Raw genomic sequence first — 23,589 nt, 5'->3', positions numbered from 1 at the left:
GAAGACAGAGAGAAAGGGTTAGGACAGACACAGGGACAGATTTAGACCCTGGTTCTGTAGAGGTACGGATTCACTATTCAATTCAAGAGACAGAAATGACATGCATTACATTACATTACACACATTCTTGAGTTATCAACATGATAATTAAGTAAGAGAAAATGGAACAAATTTGCATCATGATGTATTTTCTTGATCCCTGTTGTGACACGAGGCAGCTGTGACTCAGGTTGTAGAGTGAGTCTGGTGGGGGAGTTTGGGCTTCTTGCATGGAAGCTGTCACCACTGACGTGTGGGTGTTAATGGGTTAATATGACGTGTGAAGTACTTTGACACTGCCTGAGCGGTGAAAATGTACTATATAAGTCAAGTCCATTTACCATTTACTATGAGTTTGGAAAGTGTCCAACTGGGCAAAAAAATAAATAAATTGATATTTGTCTGTCTGGACTGTTGGAACTTTACCTTTTCTTAACAAAAGGACCAGGAATGGAACCATAAACAGAAGAATGGCTCTTTGGATATGAGGACTTTTCCTCTGAAATGCTCGTTAGGCATTTCTTCAGCCGCTTCGCTGTCAGCTCGGTGGATTCTCTTCCTGCAAGCATAAAACACTGTGCTTGTGTTCATCCTCCTTATTAGGAGAAGATATATTGCTGATCTTTGCTTAAATGTTTCATCATTTATTTTTTAACTGGCCATGCATTAGATGTTCCAATGCATCTGAAGCAACGTGTCATAAACTCATGAAACATTGCGATGTTTGTTCGACAGGGACTATTTAAGTATAGAAACATATTTCTTGTATCTTAACAAAGAAATACGTACAGTGCTGTTCATTATTTTCTTGAACATTCTAGTTTCACTGACACTGTATTCTAAGAAAACGTGTGAGATCTCTTTATAGTTTCACTGAATCTATGAGGAAGTACATCCAAATAACAAGGTTGCTTCTCCTGCATAAATGCATGACCAGACCTGCTCCACCTCCGTGATGCTGCAGAGCATTATAAGTGTTTGCACCACGAGTATAGAACTCACGCTGCTCTCCACCATAGATATGATTGTGTTGTTTGATGGTTGCTTTGCAACCCTTGCATGTTCGTTTTTCATGTTCCCAATGTGATATATCCTCATGTTTTGTCGTGTTCTGTGCTTTTAGTGTTACTGTGGTGTTGTGCAGAGGTGGGCACTACTGGACCGCAGCGCTGCAGTCCAGTAGTGCCCACCTCTGCATGTTGTCAACGTCTTCCTGCTCCAACACATCTGACTTTGATTAGAGCGTGTCCGTAAAGCTCTGCAAACAAGAAAGAAAAATGAAAATGTGATACTGAAACAATTGCTACTATAATGTGTGTTAAAAGGGGGCCGGTGGGGGCCGGTGGGGGCCAGTGGGGACCGGCGGGGGCCGAGGGTCTAGCTGAGGAACCCAAGGTGCATGTTTTTGGGACTGTGGGAGGAAACCCCAACACACGGAGAGAACAGGCCAACTCCACACACAAAGGCTGGATTTGAACCCACCTTCTTTCTCGCTGTGAGCCAGAGCACCAACCACTGCACAGCCGTGCTGCCTATTAATCCCTTTGTAGTAAAAATAAAGCTTGATATCCCTCGCTACCGCCTGGTAGAAAAAACGTGTGTTCTCTTTCAGTGTGGGTTTCTTTAGGAAGCATTTTGTTGTTCAACAAATTTATAGCTAAAAGGCGACTTTTACACAACAACAGTTTTAAGAGAAGAAGTAAAACTTGTGTTTTCTTTTGGGGTCCGTTTATATAACAACGATGTCAGAGCCACTGAAAACACAACTTTTTGAAACCGGCTCCCAAGGTGGAACTTTTTGAAAATGCTCCAACTCCATGTAAGCGGGGGTAAATGCAACTTTTCTGAAATGCTGCTCCTGCACCTGAGCACCACGCCTGTAGCAAAACGTCTTTCTGTACATGAATGAGTCGGTGGACAATAAGAGTCTTTCAACAACAAAATCTCATTTAACCTTTATTTAACTAGGAAAATAAAACTCATTGAGATCAAGATCTCTCCTGCTCTCCTCCACTGTGGCCGGAGTTTTCAGGAACCATGGTTTGTGGAGACTCGTAGCTGCGTCTGTAAATGCAAGGCCCAAAGGTTTTTTAAATACCCAGGTATGTGTAAACGTGGCCCACGTTCCTAGGAAAGCCCAATAAGGAGCTCCTTGTTGCAATCAGGTGTGTTGCAGCAGATATAAACCTGAAACATACAATACAGGGTTAGATATCCCAGAGCTCGAGTGTCTCGTCTGATGGATTGAGCAACACAGTTTCACTGAAACATACTGGGAAAACTCCACCAGAACTGCAGTTTTGCAGACGATCTGCCTCAGACATCTACTTATTTCAAGTTTGAAACTCCCTGAATTGATTATGTGTGCACAATTTTCTGCTTCTCACACATTAACTTTAAGGACAACAACCTCACGTTCTGCCTGTCATGTCCCACCCACTTGCAGGTGCAGTCATAAGGAGGTAATCAGTGTTATTCACTTCACCTGTCTGTTGTCACGTTGCTGTGGGAGATCAGACTCGGTGGGAGTCTGCTTTATATAATTGTCAATCCATCTGTTGTAGTGCCTATTTACCTCAGTGAGTCCCCATTTCCATTCCCTGAGAATCTGCCTGTTGCCCTTCACAGGGGCTTGGTTTTGGTTTGGACTTTATTCTTGTTCCCTCACTGGGATTCCTTCTGAACTTTGGTTTTTTGTTCCATGGTTTGGAGGAGCTCTGAGTTTGGACAGCGTTTCTATAACAGATCGACGTCTGTTGACTTCCGTCTGCAGATCGGTGCTTCTTCCTGCAAGCTTTGACACCCAGTGTGAGTTTTAAAAAGGGCAGCTCGGTAATGTCAATAACGTCGGCTCAAAATACATAAAAAAAATGTCTCAGCTTTCAACACATTTCCTAGTTCTCATGCATCCCACGATTTGGTTGGCCTTGGGGATGGATGGGAGGTGTTTGGGCTGCAAACAAAAGCAGGATTTGTTTAAAATATTCAGTGGACCTTTAATGATTCTGATCAGTGGTCTATGAACTGCATGCGTCTGAAAGATAAAACGAAGCTAACAGAGACTTGTAGAATCTAAATCTCAACAGGAAGATCCACCTTTTCCTTTTTTCTCCCTCCACTGTTTACCCCCCCATTACAGCCTGTAGTCTCTCTTTCTCCTCGGCTCTTCTTCCCTTTGACGTCCATCATCTGCTCAGCACTCCTGAATCCTTTGTTTTCGCTGGTTGACGTTCGTAAACACGTCCGATTGTGATGTGTTGTTTGATCATTCAAATTTTATCAAGCTGAAACGACACACAGGTGTATTTTGAATATTAACACTTCAGTTGCAGTCGGTTTTCCTCACGTTTCCATTAGAAATACGACACTTTCATGTAGTTTACAACTTCTACACTTCAACTCGCATGTAGCTCAAGAAACTTCGGTTCAATTCTTGTTAATTTTAGCTTTAAAATAATGAAAATGTCAAATGCAGTATTTCACAAAAGTAGAATATATCTATATTTTTTAACCATTCATCACAAATAAATTTATAAAAAATTGACTGGAACTCTTAGGTTCCTATGAACGTACAAATACATGGGAAACCAATAAGCTTTTCTTTGATATTTAACGTTTTTGGTGAATCTGTGTTGAATTTACATTGAGTTATTCTTTGTTGTGTCTTTTTACACAGTTCAATGTGATATAATAACTCCCCTGTGACTCTGTAAATAGTGATTCTTGTGTTTTATGATGATTCCATTGATTCCATGCTGATAATAGTTAATAATTGTGAGAAAAAGGCTTTAAAGAATCCCTTAAACCCATAGTAGGATTTGTTTAAAACCACTGACTAGTAACAGTGGGAAATTCTTTCTGTGATGGAAACTCATGATCTTTGGTCACTTTCCTGTTTATTTAGTGGTTAAATACACAATTGTTCTACCTAGCAGATTTTACTTTTGACTAAATGTAAAATTTAAAGATGACGGCTCGTCAAAAACAAAATTGAAAAATTCCTGAAAAACAGCTTCTGCAGCTCCAAAGAGTCCCTCTATCTGATGATTGACTTGAACACGTATAGCACCGTTTTGTTTAAACATCTGGGGCAGTTTTTCTCCAAACAATACCAGGACATTTCACTGACACCAGGAGTAAATAAGATCAACTTAACCCCGAGACTCCAGCCGCTGAGCACAGGAACTGCTTGGGCGATGGGCGAATTGCTCCAACTCAGATAAAAGAAAAAACCCAAGACAGGATAGAAGCCAGCTTGAAGGTTTTCTTTGAGGGTGGCTGGAGCATGCCACATGTGACAAGTTCACCTTGGCCTGTGGATAATAGGGTGGAATAGTCATGGCGTTGTATAAACTGGCCCATCGGAACCTGAAATCCTTCAGGTTCATTGTTGGATTTATATAAGAGTGCAGAAAACCCCGTCCATAAAAAGAACGGTGGGATTCTTTACTCACACAAAACCCTGAAATGCATTGAGACATTCTTCTGCCTTACCCTCTGGAGATGTTTAATCTTCTTATTCTTCTCTTCTACACAGATAATGAATAATTAATATTTGCTCCTACCAAAACCTCCAACGTTCATCTCTTCTATCCTGCATCCCGATGGGACTGTTTTGTTCTTGATGCTTTCTAGTGTGGAGATTTGCTCTGACCCTGCCACATTCTTTCATGCCGTCCTCCCACAACACAGAGGCATCGTCTTTGTCATGTTCTTTTTTCTTTTTGCACACTCAAGGTTAACAGAGACCACGATGTTCTTTACTTGGAAACACAGCACCGGCTGACTGTTTGTAGTGCCCGCCAGATGCTGGGCAGTTTGCCCACGTTCTCAAAAGAATTGGTTTGTTTCATGTTGCCAAAATCCTGTGTACTAGTCAAAGTATTAAATTCTTTGGTTGTCAAAAGCGAAAGGAGGAAATGTACAGTCAGATCCAGAGTATTTGGATATTGACATTTATAGCATTTCCTCTCTCGTCACCAACATAATCCATTTGACATGAAACTATCAGAATTTGCTTTAAGTACAGACTTAAATTTGAGGTTATTTACTTTCTGATCAGGTTAACAGGGTAGGAAGAACACAATCATTTATTTATGACATGCTTTATATACAGTATTTAAGTCTTAAACCTTTTTAAAGGGATGAAAGGTCGCGTGATGACCTAATATAAATATTAATGCTCTCAAGTTTTAAAATAAAAGTATAAAGGCTCTTTGTGACAGTAAATCCACCTCCATAACGTTCACACAATGTTTCAGGTGAAAACAGAGTTCCTTCTTATCCTTTATTTCAGCTGTGTTACTGCTCATCCATCGCCTGAAAACCTCTGGCAGAACTATTTGGAGTGCCAGCATGTGTGGGACATTCAGACGTTAACGGACACACACCATTGCATTGTTACTGGTAATATACACTCTAACCCAACTATACATTTTGATCTAAACCATTAAGAAAAACTGCATTGTCGCAATGCGCACAACTCAATGGATTTCACTCGTATAGCTTTTCCTCTCCTTCAGGAGTCCCCAAAGAACTTTACATCATTAGGTATATTCACCTATTTGACATGTGGAGAAGGCAATAATAACTGCTGCTGAGTGGTGCTTACTGGGGGAATTGGAAGTGTTGTCAGCAAATTTGACTGAAAAATAACTGGGTATACACCGTAAACTTTACCTGCCACTAGTCGGCGCTGCAGTGCCAGAACAAATACCATTAGAAAACACTGCTGTGGGAAATGAAGAGATGCTGTTTCGCCGCACTGTATTCAGAATACAATCGCAAAAGAAAAAAACAAAATAATACTTGACTGGAGCAACGCACAACAAAAGTATTTATAAATCAACACCAAGTGGCTGCTCGTGATGTTAGCCACGCTCAGGCTAGTTTGATATTAGGGCTGCAACTAACGATTATTTTGATAATCGATTAATCGGTAGATTATTTTTTTCGATTAATCGATGAATCGGATAAAAAAGAAAAAAACAACATCTCAAATTGTAGGACGAGTTGATATTGAACAAACACCAAATCTGTTCTGGTTATTATTAAATCAGATTTAATTTACTTCAGGGACCACATACAGTCCAGTTTCATCTTGAGTGGACCAGACTGGTAAAGTATTGATATAATAACCTTTAAATTTACACTTTACAGTTTTTCTTTGTTGTGGTCACAGTGGATGTAATGAAATCGTCTATATTTTCACTCATCTTGAAATTTACCAGGAGAACCTGTCTGTTGTCCTCGTCAGCAGGTTGTCCTCATTAAGGTGAGTTAACAGGTAAATATGTGTCGGTGTCCAGTACAGGGGGTCACTCAGACCAGGTCCTCACAGGTTCTACTGTACCGCCTCCGCCTCGCTCCGTTCTCCTGGTTCTGCAGGCTGAGGTTCTGTTTTTAAACTTTATTTCAGTCGGCCAGCGTTGATGAAGCTCTGAAGGTGAAGTAAACGACTCGGCAACATAAATCACGTGACAAAGTGAATCGATAATGAAATTCGTTACCAACATTTTTAATAATGTAATTTGATCAATTCGTTGTTGCAGCCCTATTTGATATCAAGCTCCCTTCTAAACAGGTCCGTGGAAAAAAGACAATATCTCTACCAGAAGAACTTAAATCCTTCGGGACCCTTCAGGACTACGTTTACTCGTACCCGGGTACTTACAAAACTAAAACCATAATTATTGATCTGCATTTGGGCTTGCATTTACACATTAACACAGCTACGACGATTGAAAGCTGCTTGTTCTCGTGCTTTGCTCTCTGTTCTGACGCCACATTTAGGAGGAGCTCTGCTTGTTGATCGAGACAAACAAACAAAAGAACAGGAATTAACTCGCACCATTCGTGACATTGTGGTTTCTCCAGGACTCTGATTGGCTAGCGTGGCTTCATGATTCTCGCTACACTGCCCCCTACAGGTTTGGCTGCTCAGCGTAGCTCTGACCCGGGTCCATGTGTGGGTCCATGGAAATGGAGATTTTATTTGTTAACAATCAGGTGAATTGTTTTGGTAAACTTATCCTTTTTGTATGAACCCGGGTAAACGTGGCCTATAACGCTGACATCCAAATGACTGCACAGACCAAAATACCTCGTACTTCAGCAGCATGTCAAATCTGCTCGAGTTGTTGTCGTCGGTAAAGACTTTAAAGGGCTTCTAATGTTTACAACACCTAACAACATGCAGGTGAGATGAAATGAGGTCAAACGTTAGGGAATAAATGAGATTGGGATGGGAATGGGATTCTGTGATTAGTATTAGGTCAATAGATTTTATGGAGCTTGATATTGGGATGTTGAGAGGAGGTGTCACGGATTTATTGTCCCTGGTGTGTTTTCTGTAATGAGAGAGCAGGTACAGAGGACAGCGATGCTGGAGGGTTGGAATGCTGCTGATTACAATGAGTGGGTTGCTCTAACGTTTTCTGTACATCCTGCTGAAGACACGTCCATTAGATATATTGTTAAATTAAACTTGCAGCTCAGTGGCACTTAATGACTGGAATTGGACAGGAGAGGGGTGAGATTAGACAAAAAAGAAGAGAAAAAGGTTAGACCACTGGCTGAGAAAGAAGGTTGCTTTAAGGCATCATTTCTACCGAGATGAGGAGAAATACCTGTCTGATTATCATAAATGATGGATTATTGAGTTTGTCTTGTATGTTAAATTAAAAAAAAAAAAAAAAAAGGTTTCTGCTGCTATTAATACCGGATTTCTCTTTGCTGTACACCGTGATGGAATTCCAGGACCTTTATCTCAACGCAAGATTGTGTGAAGCCACTGGAAAGATTGTGTCGCAGGCTCCTGTAGACAAGTGAATCAGTGTGAAAACACGGTCAGGACTGAGTATCACCTCACCTGTGTGGAGCTCCCATGTGAGGACAAAAGACATATCACACACACACAAAGCAAAATCAGCTGCTTCACCTGTGGAGCTCTTGTTTATATCACAGAGTGTTTATATGTCCCACTTGTGAAACTTTGATGAAAAATGACAATGGGGTATTAACCACAGGGAATCCTTCTCATGAGGAAATGGAACCCTCCCACTGCGTTTTGGGTTTAATGGCGCTCAGAGCCACTGAAAACACAGCTTTATGAAACCGCTCTGGCCACATCTCCATGGAAAAAGGGAAACTGCAACTTTTCTGAATTCCATCGGTACTACCGAGTATCGAGTCTCGAGTCTCGGAAAATGAAACGGTCCCATGTTTCGGTACCTGAACGCATCCTTGTGACTCTGAGGGAGTGGGAGAGGAGGCGATTTTCCGAGCGGCACTTGAACACAGCATCGGAGTACGGTTCCGCTCTTTAAAATGGGATGCAGATTAAGCTCACTGAAATATTTGTGACGTGAAGTACAAGGCCAGTGGCAGGAATACTTCTAGTCTGAGGAAGCTCCTGGTGAAGCACAATATCTTCACAAGGCTGAAGAGAGTGCTCTTTTGTTTTAAACTTCTTTTCCCCCAATGGACCCCGGTCACACAGTTTCTCCAGAGGGGAAAGAAAAAGAAAAGGAGTGCGTTGAGCTGGGCTTTAATTTGTGCATTATTAAGAAAAAACACTGCGTAGTTGTAGTTTAGTAGTTTTCGTATTGAAGAAATTTGGGAAACAACTTTGATGTTAGAATGAAAACAGTTGGATGCTGTTTTGACATGTTTTTTATTTTATATTTTTATTTAGTTTATATATTAAGAAATAAATATGTTATATTAAAAAGTGTTGATATTTGAACAAATAAGCATTTACTGCTGTATAAATACACATAAAAGTACTGAAAATCGGTTGAAATGTGAAAGGAACCCATGCCTACCCATAATAACAATCCACATTGGTCTCCTGTCCGGTGCAGTACAGACGTCCATGTACTTGTCATAGCAAACAGTTTTTGTACACGTGTGTGTGTGTGTGTGTGTGTGTGTGTGTGTGTGTGTGTGTGTGTGTGTGTGTGTGTGTGTGTGTGTGTGTGTGTGTGTGTGGTTTCATTACAAAAGCAACCACGAACATGAAAACATAATTTCTGCTATTTCTGCCTTGGCGAACATCGATTTCAATAAATTGTGAAACTTTTCTGAAATGAAAATGCAAAAACGATGTGTGTTCACTAGAAACGGGGCCTTATAGTGTCATTAACTCTGAAAGTTTGGATAAATCTGTCACGATAGGACAATTCTAGTCATGCGGTTTCCATTGTAGGATTTGGTAAATTAGCCTTTGGTTTTGCATCGATAGTTCTGGTCACTAGTTTCTTATCCAGCCCAGAAAAATCTCCTGTTGAAGTTCCTGTTGGCAGAAAACGACATTGTCTGATTTCTGCCTTCCTGCTTGCTGATGTATTACTTGTCTTGCAGCAATCATTTATTCTTCAACCCTTGAAGATAAAATGCTAAAATCCCCGAGCAACGTTTTTACACATTTCCTTCCAAGAACACAATTTAACAGATTAATAATCCTCTCGTCATTTCACAACCTGCTGTTTTATACACACTGACACAATCTTGGACTCCGGTGAAGAAAAACGCCTCCAATGATTTCTAGCTGAAAACATTACCCGCTTTACATCATCTGACTACATCCCCCAGTGTTTTCCTCCCATCATTCACCGCAAAAGAATTGTGTCACCGTAAAAAAAATCTAAAATCCATGAGAGGCCATTGATTCACGTTCAGACAGCTTATTTGTCCAAATGCTTGTCGATGACTAAGAGACGTGTGGAGGTAATTGCATCCTCATTCACACGAGTTCATTCATTTCCACATGGTATTGTCATTGTGTAGTGAGACGGCTTTCTATATAATCCATTTGTCCTCAGGGAGGGAAAACTTTAGCAGAATTCAAATACCAGCAATAATTGAGGAGCTGTTATTGTCGGAGCTTAAGGTTTGGCTGTTTTACTAGTTTCACTTTTAAATGAATTAGAAAATAACTAAGAGCGGCAAAGAAAAGTTGGATTCTAGCAGCCAATGACGCGAGTCGTTAGCGTTAGCTTCGGCTTTTCAGCGTTATTTAAGTGAGAACAGAAAACTGATCACATTTTTCAAACAGTGGACGGAGCCACTAAAAAGGCAACTTTTTGAAAACGGCTCCCAAGATGGAATTTTTCCAAAACGCTTTGACTTCATCGCCATGGAGATGGGGTGTAAACACAACTTTATTAGAAACCCTGTGCATGCACACCACAACCGTCGTGAATAGTTCCTCTCCAGAGGGACAGAAATGGGAAAATGATGCGTTTTCACTTGAAACTTTTTGGCGTAAACGGGACTTAAAATGCACTTAAACTGGAAATCACGCCTTTCTCAGAAAAGAAGTTCAAATTATTTTTTTGTATTAATTAAAACCTTGACTTATTTTTTAACAAGAGAGAAAAGAGGCTAAAAGTCTTGTCGTTTTTCTCTGCAGCTTTTAATGAACAGAGTAAAACTAAGATCATAAGTTCACAACGATTTAGAGTTAGTGTCTTTCAGGAAGAAATCTAAGGATTTCACTGAAAACTCAACTCTGTCCTCAAATAAATGCACATGCATGGAAGTCTTATAATCAACAATATACAATTCTAATTAAGAGAAAGATTATTCTCCTCTGTCAAAATGCACAGATTTTTATTTGATTGCATTTTTAATCTGAGTCTGCAGGTATTATCATCACAGTCCTGACCGCCTAACCTGAGTCAAGATGAAGACCAGATTATATTCTTGTAAGACGCTGACTAGATGCATATTTGCATTGTTGTGTCATTGGTAGGAGACTCTCAGGAGGAATACAAATATGTGCTTTTCCCGCTATTTGATAAAAAAAAAAAATAATTCTCACAATTTCTCTCTTAAACCAGCAGTACACAAATTAAGACAGCTAAAGGATTCTCCGCCTCATCAAGAGCTACTGTACCTACATCGTGGGCCAACCTTTGACGGCTCCCGTTGAACTTTTCGATGTGGCCAAATGAAGGAAATTCGACGAGTGGATTACCGAGGTCTCGTAACCCACTTTCTGCAAACTTCCCAGCTCCCAGATTTCCCTCAGCCTCAGATCAAGCTGACTCAAGTCACTTGAGGGGATTTATCAGATGTTGCTTCGCTCTCTCCGGAGCCAAAAAAATCTTTATACAACATATTTTTCTACATGATCGAGTGTCTGCCCGGCTGCTGCCTTTTTAAAGTGATTGCCACAGGAACACTCACACATAAACTTTGCTCTTAAAATCAACTAAGTATGGATTCGTGTCATTCACCACCTTCTCAAAGTAGTGAGCCGCGTTGTTCATCATGTCCAAGTACATTTCTCAGTCCAATCAAATACCTGATCAACAATGTGGAGCAAATTACACTGCGACAAATGGTGTATTGACTGAATGACAGTTAATTCTCTTTATTTCACTGGGAACATTAATGACTTTGCTTGAGGTTTGAAAGTGATGCTGCTTTCAATTCTTTTCAGGCATGTTGTCCAAGGAGATGTAAAAAAATGATCAAAAATCTGTATTAAAATGCAACTAAGTGTTATTCAGTTAAGTAAAATATGTTTTATCTTAGTTACTATTAAACTACATTTAATTGCAGGTATTTTCTTCATTTAAAAATAAATACAGATTTAAAAGCAGAATTTTCCTAACTTATCGGTTAAACAAACGTACAGATCAAATGGTTTGAATAATATAACATTGTAGGTGTACTCAGGAGAAATTAATGCTTTTAAAGGTAGTTTAAAGTTAGTAACTATTAAATACAGTGCAAGTATTAAAAAATACTTCTTCATCACAGTATATTTATCACTGTCTTTCAAGCAGCTTTGCCATTTGAAGAGCTGTTCAGTTGCTGGTACAGTGAATCACCTGCCAGAACATCTGTGTGTGTTTGGTTGTTTTTACCTGCCTGTTCTTCTCCCACGTTCGCCCGACAGGAGATCGTCCTTGTGCTGTTCTTCGGCGTGGAATATTTCGTCCGCCTTTGGTCAGCAGGCTGCCGCAGTAAATATGTTGGCATCTGGGGCAGACTACGCTTTGCCAGGAAGCCAATATCTATTATAGGTGGGAACATAACCCCCGTGCAGAGGCACGGGCACACAAAGAGACACGTTGCGCCTCACCCACACTCATTTTTAAACAATGTCTGTAATGTATCCTGAGCTTCTTCCCAAAATGAGATATCTAAGACAAATTCAGCATGAAATTAAAACTGTCACTGACAGATTTTTTTTTCCACCTTCTGCTTTTTATTCCTACAATTGGACCCTGCAGGTGTTTCTTAAATATGCAGCAATGAATATTAGCCTTATTATTACACATAACCCTTCTCACCCAAATTATTTAATAGAAACCTTTTTATCTTCACTTTTCCCCATTTTTTTTGGCGTCTTCTATGATTTTTTACTGTTTGCTTCCTGTTCCCACTTGTGTCATTTTTACATGTATCCCTCCGTTGTTTTCTCATTATAGATTTAATTGTTGTTGTTGCCTCAATAATTGTGCTGGGGGTGGGCTCCAAGGGCCAAGTGTTTGCCACCTCGGCTATCAGGTAAGAGACAATGTTAGGGCCCCTGCATCCTCCCATAAGAACCCATAAGAACAAGAAGAAAAGTTTGGCTGTGACGTCAGCCAGCTGCTGAAAATTCTTTTTTTTTAGAGTTCCTACTCTGAGAAGAAGCTGTGGAACTCGCAGGCCACGCCCCCTCACATCAGACCATGCCCCCTCATGTCAGACCACGCCCCTCCCCACAGGCCACGCCCCCTCACATCAGACCATGCCCCCTCATGTCAGACCACGCCCCTCCCCACAGCAGGCTCACTTCTGTGAAGCGACGTTTTAACTTTTCCACTGCACAGCTTATTTCTCTGAACTGTTTCAGTAATAAAAGAGCGAGTTTGTGTCTGAGCCGCCATGCTGGTCTGTTCTGACTGCAGGAGCTGACCGCTTTGAGTGATGCGTTCAGGTGCATCACGTAACGCCGCCCTCCAACATGTTAACGAGCTGCGGGGCTCATACAGTAGTGAGGTTACGAGCTAAACATGATTAAAATATGACTGGTAGTCATTAGTGAGCTGGAACACGCAGCACACGGCAGAGCAGCACCGACACACTTCCATCGATGGTTGGAACAGCAGAACCAAATTTATCCAGCCAGATGGAGCTGGACGAAGAAAATTACGTCATTTTGTTGGGCAGGACTTCGCAGTGCCGAACTTTCTTCTTGTTCTTATGGAGGATGAATGGACCTTTAGTCCAGAAACTGAGATGACCAAAAGCATGTGGATACTTCATGTAGATGTCACATCTTAGGTTGAATGTGGTTCAACTCGTAGAGCGAGTCGTCTTCTGTTACAACGAGTTTGACCTTGTTCATCAGCCTCTGAAGTAATTGCCCACCTACAGACAGACTTCAAACAGTGGCTGGAAGTTTGGACGTTCTTCTTTTGCATGCAAGTGTTTACTTTGGATTCCCCCCTCATGTGGTATCATGTAATTGGTAAATACTGTACGGCAGTCACGGACCTCTCCAGGGCTGTGACTTGGATAAAACTGTGAAGAAGATGGAAAAATGTTCTTTTTTTTTCCTCATGAAAGAAAAGACAGTTAGATGTTGTTGCACCTCCATTGTTTATGCAGTCTTTAAGAATCCACATACTTTTGGTCTTATTGTATCAACACACATACTCGCATGCAATCGGAATGTACATGTAAACTCTTTCCATATTTTCCAGGGGGATTCGATTCCTGCAGATCCTTCGTATGCTCCACGTTGACCGGCAGGGAGGGACTTGGCGTCTCCTGGGCTCTGTTGTCTTCATCCATCGGCAGGTAAATAATCACAGCTTCAAAAGTGCACTGCATTCCACTTCACAACCTATCGCCAACAACAAAGCTTCTGGTTATTATTAGGAGGCTGGAGGCCTTTTATCTGGGGAGTAATAGCGTCTCCGCAGCACGTATTATTTTTCATCAGTATGCAGAATAAAAAGAACCGTGCCACATGGGAATACATTATATAGTTAAAGAGGTTTTCAGCAGAGAACGGCAAGAAAAGGTACCACCGTGCACGCACAGGGATGTTTAAGGCTACAGGCTCATCTGTGAGAAAGGGCTGTGTCGTCCTCCAGGGTATCATTCAGCCGGGACACAGAGGTGGCCATGATTATCCCCAGTGGCCAAGGTGGTTGTCTTTAATGTTCATAGGAAAGAGAGAGTGATGAGCACAGCTCCGAGGACGTTACTCATCCTCGACCACCTACTGTGCCTCCCTGCATTGGCCTTGGCTGATGAGCATATTGCTCCCGGCTGAGGATGATCATCCACAGCCTCTGACCTCAGCTGAAAGGAAAGGAAATGTTTGTTGCGGGGGAAAACTGTAGCTCTTTGCCAAACTGATTTCTGACAGTGCCTCAGATTGAGGTTGTGAAGAATAACTAATGAAGCACTTTTCATGGATTCATACATTGATTTTTTTTCTTCTACTCATAAATCAGCCAGTTGCTGTGTACACCGCAGGGAGTCAAGCAGCTTACCTGCAGATCCTTCACAATCAATGTGATGACAATTTTCTTTGCTACCATGTTTGGCTTGCAATCTTTTTCCATTGTTTAAGCAGAGTCCTCTAAAAGAAGTGTTTGACCCTCCATGAGATCAAATTGGGCTGCACGTGGCCCTTGAAGAGAAATTAGTTTGAAACCCCTGCTGTAGTGCCTGTGGGCAGTTGGGTCTCTTGTCAGCAGTGGAATTCAAACCTGCAAATCTTTAACTCATTTCTCCAAACTCTGTTCCTTCACTGCCCATTGGAAAGTCTGACATTTAACCAAAACTTCCTACTTTGTGAGAGAAAAGCATGTGTGGCCTACGGCCCGCTTTCGGCCGTCCCAGATGAAAGATAATATTCGTGAAATAATCGAGGCGATATCTTGTCAGTGTCAGAAATGTTTGGAGATCATGACGGCTGATCATGACAATGCAAAACGCGCACATGTGGGATGTAAAGCCAAACACAAACACATGAATGTCACAAGGGCAAGAGCTCCGTTCATGCTTCACTAGTTTCTTTTTCATGAATGGATGGCGCACATTTATGTTTTATTCTTGCACAACCATGTTGACTCAGATACATCGTACACTGTGGCTCAGCTTGTGTTTTCACAGACTTCATGTCTTGGCCTAAAGTGTATTAGATTCATGTCGTACAGTGTGGCTGCCTGTGAACTTATAAGGTTGTTAAAATTGCACAGTGTGTAGTGAGTTGAGGGGACTCAATTCTCCCACACAAAATGCGATTTAACTTCATGTCGTGTTGTGTGCTTTATATCTGATACCAGTTTGTCTCACACTCGGGGGGATGACAGTTCAACTCTGGTACAGGCTGTTGGTGGATTTCTTGGTCCGGTTGTACTCACACCCACCTGCTGGGCTGGGATGTGCCTTAATATGGTGCACACTTCACCGCAAATGGACAAATGCAGCCTGAAAAAAGGAGCGTGAGATTGACTCGGTGAGAGGCTCGGGTGAATTCACTTCTGATTAAAGGCATTGGGAGTTGATGCGTTTGATGGCGGGAGCTTTGCTATGTATTTATGTTTAATCTTTATTCCATTTCACATTGCAATCAGTTGGGGGTACAGAGTAATCATGTGGCCTTTAAGGCTTTCAGACAACTCCAGCTGCCACAGGGGAAATACAGTGTATTTATCCAGCAGTCAGTGCAGCTGAAGTCAGATTGACATCAACCAGCTGGACGCTGATGCATTGAATCGCCAATATTTGCTCCTCTGTGGGTTTTTCTTGCCGTCACACACAACTGGAATATTTTGTTCAGTGAGTCCCTTATATAAACGCATGCAAGTGCACCCCCTCTGTGGTAGCAGCTGGAGTTTTTAAAGCCAATGGAGTTTCATTCACTCCAATCAGTATCTACTCTAAGTTTTATAACAGCATTTAAATACACACTGAGCAGCATTCGAGCACTTATAGCTTGTAAACACAATTTGCACGGTTGCTGCTGGCTGCTTCTTTGGCAGATGGGAATGAATGTGTTTGCCAGGTCACAGCAGCAGCGCATCTACCAAACCTCAGGTGGCGACTCAAGGAAAATGTATCCCAAAGCTTTAAAAGCTGTTACTCACAAGACTTATAGAGTTCAAGCAGTGAATATCTTTTAGAGGTGTTACGAGGTCTCGTCACTCTTCTATGCCAAACATTTGGAGAAATTCACAAACATTTATGGAGAAAAAAAACACTCTGTGCCTAAATGAAGACAAATACGGACTTTAAGGAGAAATAGATCATATATATTAATTAAAGCTGCAAGCAGCCTTGATCGGGACCTCCCACTCCAGCCCGTCGGGTTCGGCCCACTCATGGCCTCTGGCCCATTTGAATATTGATCAAATATACATTTTGAAGGTTGTAACAAAAAAATACTTTTATTTTGAAAATTGTGGGGGCTTTTACTTTGAAAGCCTCCGAGCCTGGTCTTCATCACAGCCATACAACAATTACAACCATCGGCCATAGCGCCACCTGCTGGAAACAGAAAGTTAGGTCTCCATAACCTGCCCATGCTCCGACTGGCCCCAGATGTCAGGTTTTATTAGAGGACACACTTACGCTGACTGACTTTCTCCAGCAAGCAGTGAGGACCTGTTCAAGGCTGCTTGTCTCAACACTGCCACCCAGTGTACAATAGAGGCATGACTTTGATTTAATGTGTGCCCCTTTAAGCAATGGCGTCCAACACTGGGAGTGGGATTGAATAATGATTGAATGTACAAGTGATTCCCTATTTCTTGAGGGACCAAAGTGTTACCATCCAAATCGTAGGAACGCCCCACCACACCCCTGTACATTACAAAGAGCCTCATAAGAAACCAGATATGTGAAATACAGTTCCTTGTAATGTCTGTAACACACCCTCTCGTGGGGTTTGGTTGACTAGTGCCGCTTCAAGCGGGTTCAAACATCAATACAGAAGATGCATTCAGCTCTATCTTCGTCCATTACTTCAATTGAGCAATATTCTATCTAACTTACTCTTTTTTTGTGACCAATTCATTTTTCTCTTTAGCGCGACACTGTGCCTCTTGTTTCTCTCACTGCTTTGCTTTGTGAACTTACTTTTGTGTGCATTACAGACACTTCAACTGTGTTTTTTTAATATATATTTTAAGATAGTTTCAAAGGATTTTAATGACATAAATAAGTTAAATGCACACTCGCCTATTTGTAAAGCATACAAATATGTTCTAAAAGGAATCACTGGAACACACTACTAAAGAAACTGGAAGAAAGACAAACACATGTACAGCAAATATTTAAAACTGGCGAAGAGCAGATAGGAACAGAACGAAAAGATCAGAAACGGACTGGAAAGAGGCATTATGTGTCTTTTATACTTCTAAAAGTCCCTCGTGTGCTTCCTGGTCCTGTCAGCAGTACCAGTGGTCATAGTTTTAATCTTTTCTATTCTGTTGTTAAATGTTGGTGATGTTCAACTCAGAGGTCTCCAACTTTAGGTGTGGGACCTCCTTGGTGTGACGCCACACTTTACACTGTTGAACTACTTTGTTTACTTTGGAGTTGTCAAAGTTAGATCTGCACATGTTTGAGAAAAGTATTAGTAAACCACTGGTTTGAGGTAATGTGGGGTTAAGTTGTGCCGCTGCAGCCAAGTTCCCTGCAGTTCATTTGTGGTCATACTCTGCCGCTTCCTCTGCAGCCTCTTTGAAAATAATATTACTCTGACAGATTTGGGCTGTGACACACAAAAAAAAGAACTTTGCTCGTCAGGAATACAGACCAATTTAGTGCCGGCTCTCTGAGTGGGTAAACCCAGTTTATATCAAGTAGTAGGTGAGCGCACTCAACCACATTTTTTTCCTTCTTCTTCCACAAAGTAGTCGTCCAATTACAGTCAGACAGAATGAGAGCCAGCCCCAATTAGACCTCCGGTGCAAATCAAAGATGGCTCCTTATTGAATGTGCAGTAAGACGTTTTATAGTTGTTGTAGTACTCTGGGAGATATCAGCTGTTAGAGCTTCAAACTAATTCGTAGTGATTAACTGCCCGTCTGAATCCAGTCGACACCCCACCAGTGATCACTGATTATTATAGGACACGCTGTCAGATGGAATGCGGTGGTTGCCTCTAATATGAAGATACACATTTTCTTTTTTTGTGTGAACAATTGCTTGTTATTTTAAGATTGAGTTTTATTCTGACGTCATATCTAAATACTAAAGTGCCTTTTTAAATGTAGTCCAATTAAATTTGGAGATTTTTGTCACACTTAGTTCATTCTCTATATATTTGTACTTCAATGTAAAGCAGATGTACTTCACTGCTACACCAGATATTATAGCGTTGGTTTGATCATTCAAAACTATTTAGCAGCTCTGCTCACATGACAACGTTTTTAAGTGAAAATGCTCAACTTTCCTGCGTTATGGGTGTTTTGGCTTTTTGTTCATGCGGTGATCGGAGCCACTGAAAGTGGAGCTTTTTGAAAACGCAATGGAAAGGGGGCGGGGGGGATAACTTTTTGAAAATGCTTCGTCTCTGTGAACAGTTCTCCTGCACATGCTCAGTAGATGGACAACAAGAACAATGTTTTCCTCCAGAGTGTCGTGACTCCAGACTCCCCTGGGACTTGGTGGTTTTATAGTTAACACTCTCGGGTGATAACAATCCGACGTGGTCGTCTGTTCATACCAATGTTCATACTCACCATCGTTAATGTTTATGTGTGCATGTGTGTGGTTTCATCATAAAAACAAACGTGACTGCCACTTCAGATGTTGTACCATTCACATGATCGAACAAAACTCATTTTGTGTGGGTTTAGCAGATTAGTAAGATTTCGTTAAGCATTTTGATCAAATGTAATGAGCAGAAAACTACTTTCATTCAAACAACTTATTTCAAGGCACCGTGCCTGAACATTAGTGACGGACGCAAAGTTGTTTGGTTACGTCTGCGACTTTGAATGCAACCTTATGACTGACACAAGTCTGCATAAACCAAAATAATACTTTCATCATACATTTACATGAATATTCACATCCATGTGTCATATCATCATCAAATAGCTGCTTCAGACTGCAGGCAGTGGGCTGGTAAAGTGATATAACAGAGACATTTGGCCAATCTGGACTGATTATGTCAGAAGTGATGCACCATTCACACAAAGCACCATATCATACACCCCGTCTGCATAGATAGGGTTGTTTTTTCAATTGGTGCCTGTGCATTTCAGGAGCTGATCACTACCTTGTACATCGGCTTCCTGAGCCTGATCTTCTCCTCGTACTTTGTGTACCTGGCGGAGAAAGATGCAGTCAGCAGCAGCGGCGCCACGCAGTTTGGAAACTACGCCGACGCTCTGTGGTGGGGAGTGGTAAGAAGTTGATTGTGCATGCATTTGATATGAGTCATTCTTCTGGAGGGTGGGCTTTTTTTAATTTATTTTATGGCTGCATCATATAAAACTTAAATAAAACTCTAATAAAAAAGGCCAGATCATTTCGTCCCGTCTCAAACAAAAGTGAAAATATCTTTTGTTGCAGCTTGAATATGGTATCCTTGTTCTGCAGTGGGTGGGTGGCCAGTGCTGATGAGCATCTTCCTTGGTGATTGGCCTCAAGTCAGTTCCGATGTGTTCTTGCATGTTTCTAGAAGATGTAGTGACGGCGATAACGAGCAGTGAGTCTCTGATTATTAACTCGGTCACATCTATTGTAATTCACCGTTTGAAAGGAGAAGTTTGACTGAAGAGCTGCAGGTCAGGTTCAACGTTCTCCAGTGTCGTTATTCTGACATGCTCAGAAATCGGTTCAGAATTTTGTTTATGTTTGTTCATGGTTTATAAATGTTTAGTTATGCTCGTATTTATTAAGAAATGAAAACCAAAAAGCTTAAAAAATGCAGTTTATGTTGCAGGTTGAGGCACAATTCTAAAATGCTTTGAAAGATGGACTGACGTTCCCTGAGGTGGGTTTAGGTTTTCACTAAACTCAGACTAACTGTCATTTTCAGTAAACCAGCCCCAAAACGCATTAATTTCCTGAAAGGGATTAATGAAGCTTCTGCTTGTATTTGTGTACAAGCATGTTAATAAAATTGTCATCTTAATAAGTGCTCTCTATTCACTATCTGTTTAAAAGTACAATCATTTATCATCACTAGGGGCTCTCTCTAAGAGAGGCAGATTGTTGTAATGTGGTTTATAAATGCAGTTTATTCAGATTAAGTTAACGCAGGCTGAATTGGAACAATGAAGAGCCCGACCCAAGACATTTCCCGTCAGCCTCCACTGATGGGAACATTACAACTCAAATGTTTGTTGTTGGACTGAGGGAGGAAACAGGGAGAACATGCAAACTCATCACGGGGTCCGTTTGAACCCAGGACCTTCTAGCTCTGAGGAAAGTGTGCTAACCATCACTCACTGTGCAGCCCACCATATAAGATACGACCTTCAATTAAGATGTATAATAATATCGAGTCGCTCCGACCTTGGGAGTTGTTCAATCAGCCCTCTGGGACAAACGGACACGCCCCTTTCTGGTGTTGAGTGCATCGTGAGTGGCTCTTTGTTTGAGCCTCACCTGTCAAAGACTAACTTTAAAAGATGGTTCGACAGGTGAAAATGAATCAGAGAATATATCCTCCACCTCTCCAGAGAGAGAGAGAGAGAGAGAGAGAGAGAGAGCGAGAGAGAGAGAGAGAGAGAGAGAGAGAGAGAGAGAGAGAGAGAGAGAGAGAGAGAGAGAGAGACCTCAGGTAACCGAGCTGTTTGCCTATGCATAAAGCAGAGCCGGTGACATGAAGAGCCACTGTGTTTGTTTTAATGCCTGCCAGCACCTCTAAAGCTTGATAATGACTACAATAGATCTTGTTTGTTTAACCTGTACAGAAACTTATTGGAAGGTTTATTGCTGCTAAATTTATCTTGGCTGGATGCAGGAAAACAGGCTGTGTTTCCTCTCTCAGTCCTTTATCCTGCACATAACTGCCTGATTGTTATTCTTTCATTGCAGCGATGTCAATCATCTCATACAACTGAAGGCTTCATTAAACGTAAATCATTTTGCCTGCTTCAATGGCCTATTGCAGTTCTGTAATTAGAATTAGAATAATATTATAACGAGTGGTTGTCATTGGCTGCCTGAGCAGATCCGTTTATTCCATTATTGTGATTTTCTGGCTTCAGTTTAGCATCTTTTTGAAAAGGATGATGGAGCAGGAAACACTGCTGAGCTCCATTTTAGCAAGCAGAAGGTCAAATATAGACAGTTTTTTTATCTGTACTACTGTTGTTTCAGTAGGAGTTGGGAGGAAAACCACCAGGGCACATCCAGTGGGCTGCTAATACAAACAGGCAAAACAAGTAGTGGAGAGTATAAGGGATGGAAATGTATTTTCAGACAATAATTCACCACCCACGTGGCTTCTTGGGAACTTCAGGGACTCCGATATTAAAAAATACACACACACGTCCAGCAGAGTCAACATCTTTTCTCATATAAATGAAAGTTTCTTGCAAAATTTACACAATATTTATCAAAGGTTTAATCTGATTTTGTATCTGCCTCCATGCTCTGATATTCCTACTGTGTATTTCCAGTGCACTGAGACGTAAGTGAGAGTCAAAGAGGTGAAAGAAATCCGAGATGCAATTGGAGCGTGTGGGAAAACAGAAACAAACCCCACAGACGAGACGCACAGCAGATTTAACACAAACTGTGTTTGAGTCTTTGGGATCAAGTGAAAGTCACAAATCTGTTTCGTCACACTGATGAGACATGATGTTTTACTGTCCCTGAGGGATCGGTCATGCTTATAGCCAGTTGAAAAAATTTATTAATTAAAAACAATCTTACCTTTGGCTGCATTTTATTAACCGCACTAACAACAAAACACAAAACTGTACGAAAAGGTTGGACCATTAAAGAGTTGCTGCTCCCACATACATTTCCTGATGGACAGTAAATAAATGAGTAGAGATTGATTGTAGTGAAGATAGTTTACATTCTCTGTGTTTTATTGTATTTTCCTATTCCGTTTGACCCGTCTAATTTATAATTAGAATTTATTATTATTATTTTTATTTTCTTCTTCTTATTATTATTATTACTCTTATTCTTATTATTATCTTGGCAGTAGTGGCAACCGTTGACTCTCTTCAGCTCGTCGGACCGTTCTAACATGGCATCCTTGAAATAGGATGGATAAATGTGGAAAAGGGAAGTAATAATGTAAGATTAGTTAGTTAATAATGACAAAAGTTCAATAATGTAAATAAATAACAGACTAAATGATAATTAAAAAAAAGATTATTAAATAGTAAACAAAACTATAAGTGCTTTACTGGTGACGTCATACATGATGAAAAACGATTGTGTGTGTTTGTGTGTGTACTTGTATACATAAAATCATGAACGCAGACCAATGAAGTGAAACGTGTAGACCAACGAATGCCTTGAACCAGGATCAAACCTAAAACCAACCTGCACGAGGCTCCAATCCAGCAAAATAGTAAAAATGTCAAAGAAAACACCGATTTTTTTTATTGAAAAATGTTTTGAATTAAAAAAAGAGTTGCGGACAAAAGACCAGACTGACTGCAGCTGAGATTTCAGTGATGCTGCCAGGGAAACTATCAAACCAGCATTTGCCTCAAAGCCACGCTGTCAGGGTGAGTTTGTCCAAACAGACATGATGCAGCAGCTGGAAGAGGTTTGGGGACTTTTCACTGGATTTTGTAACCAGAAGATTTCATTAGAATTTGCTTTATGTTCACATCATAATCATTTTAGCCAGTAATTCTTTGGTCTTATGAAATTATAGACATTTTCATCATGTATACTCTGCACAAAAGCAAAGATAAACTTTCAGTTTAAAAGTTAATATGACACTATTTTACCACTCAAGATGAAAACGGGCTGCGTGAGGCCCCTGAACTAAAAGGTGTTGGTGGTATTGACCAGCGCTTTTAACAGGTGAAGGAATTAAATTAAGATCAATATCTTCCTCATTCTTTAAAAAGCATTCATTCCCTCCTTGCATCACTTTTTCTTATTGTGTGCTAAACAAATAAACTATAATGAAGCAGAATAAAAAAGATCACGCATATACCGTATAATAGTAAGGAATGTGAGAATAAAACACAAATAAAGATTAAATACATTGATGCAGAACATGGATCTTTTAATATACTTCATTATTCACGTAAGCTCAATGTGATCTATGTTTCCATCGGAATCTTTCACACAACAGAGTTGTTGTTGTATTCATGTTCTTTATGTCTGTTTTTCAGGTAACAGTGACTACAATCGGCTATGGAGACAAAGTGCCACAGACCTGGATTGGGAAGACCATCGCCTCCTGTTTCTCCGTTTTCGCCATCTCCTTCTTCGCCCTGCCCGCCGTGAGTAGGAAGATAATCCCCCCAACAAGAGCGTCTCTCAGGCCGAGCTGCCGTGTCGTCAGACAGACCGACTTCAAAGTTCCTTTATTTTGCTTTGAGACACGCAATTACAGTCAAGCCTGTAAAATTGGGTTAA

At 40.9% G+C, this 23,589-nt stretch overlaps 1 protein-coding gene across 1 annotated transcript in view; it reads left to right on the top strand.

The window, feature by feature from the left end:
• kcnq1.1 (potassium voltage-gated channel, KQT-like subfamily, member 1.1) overlaps window positions 1-23,589 on the top strand; it is a gene marked incomplete at both ends in the record, with an annotated part of 60,911 nt that overhangs the window by 11,809 nt on the left and 25,513 nt on the right. Inside the window, 5 exons of the mRNA XM_080458039.1 lie at window positions 11,951-12,077; window positions 12,486-12,564; window positions 13,749-13,845; window positions 19,281-19,421; window positions 23,343-23,453. Of these exons, the coding sequence (XP_080314165.1) occupies window positions 11,951-12,077; window positions 12,486-12,564; window positions 13,749-13,845; window positions 19,281-19,421; window positions 23,343-23,453 (555 nt within the window). The remainder of the gene's footprint in view (window positions 1-11,950; window positions 12,078-12,485; window positions 12,565-13,748; window positions 13,846-19,280; window positions 19,422-23,342; window positions 23,454-23,589) is intronic.

This window comes from Lipophrys pholis (genome assembly GCF_963383615.2).
Source record: "Lipophrys pholis genome assembly, chromosome: 2".
NCBI lineage: Eukaryota > Metazoa > Chordata > Actinopteri > Blenniiformes > Blenniidae > Lipophrys > Lipophrys pholis.
The sequence above is the reverse complement of the archived record's forward strand: the minus strand, read 5'-3'. Positions and strand labels throughout refer to the sequence as shown.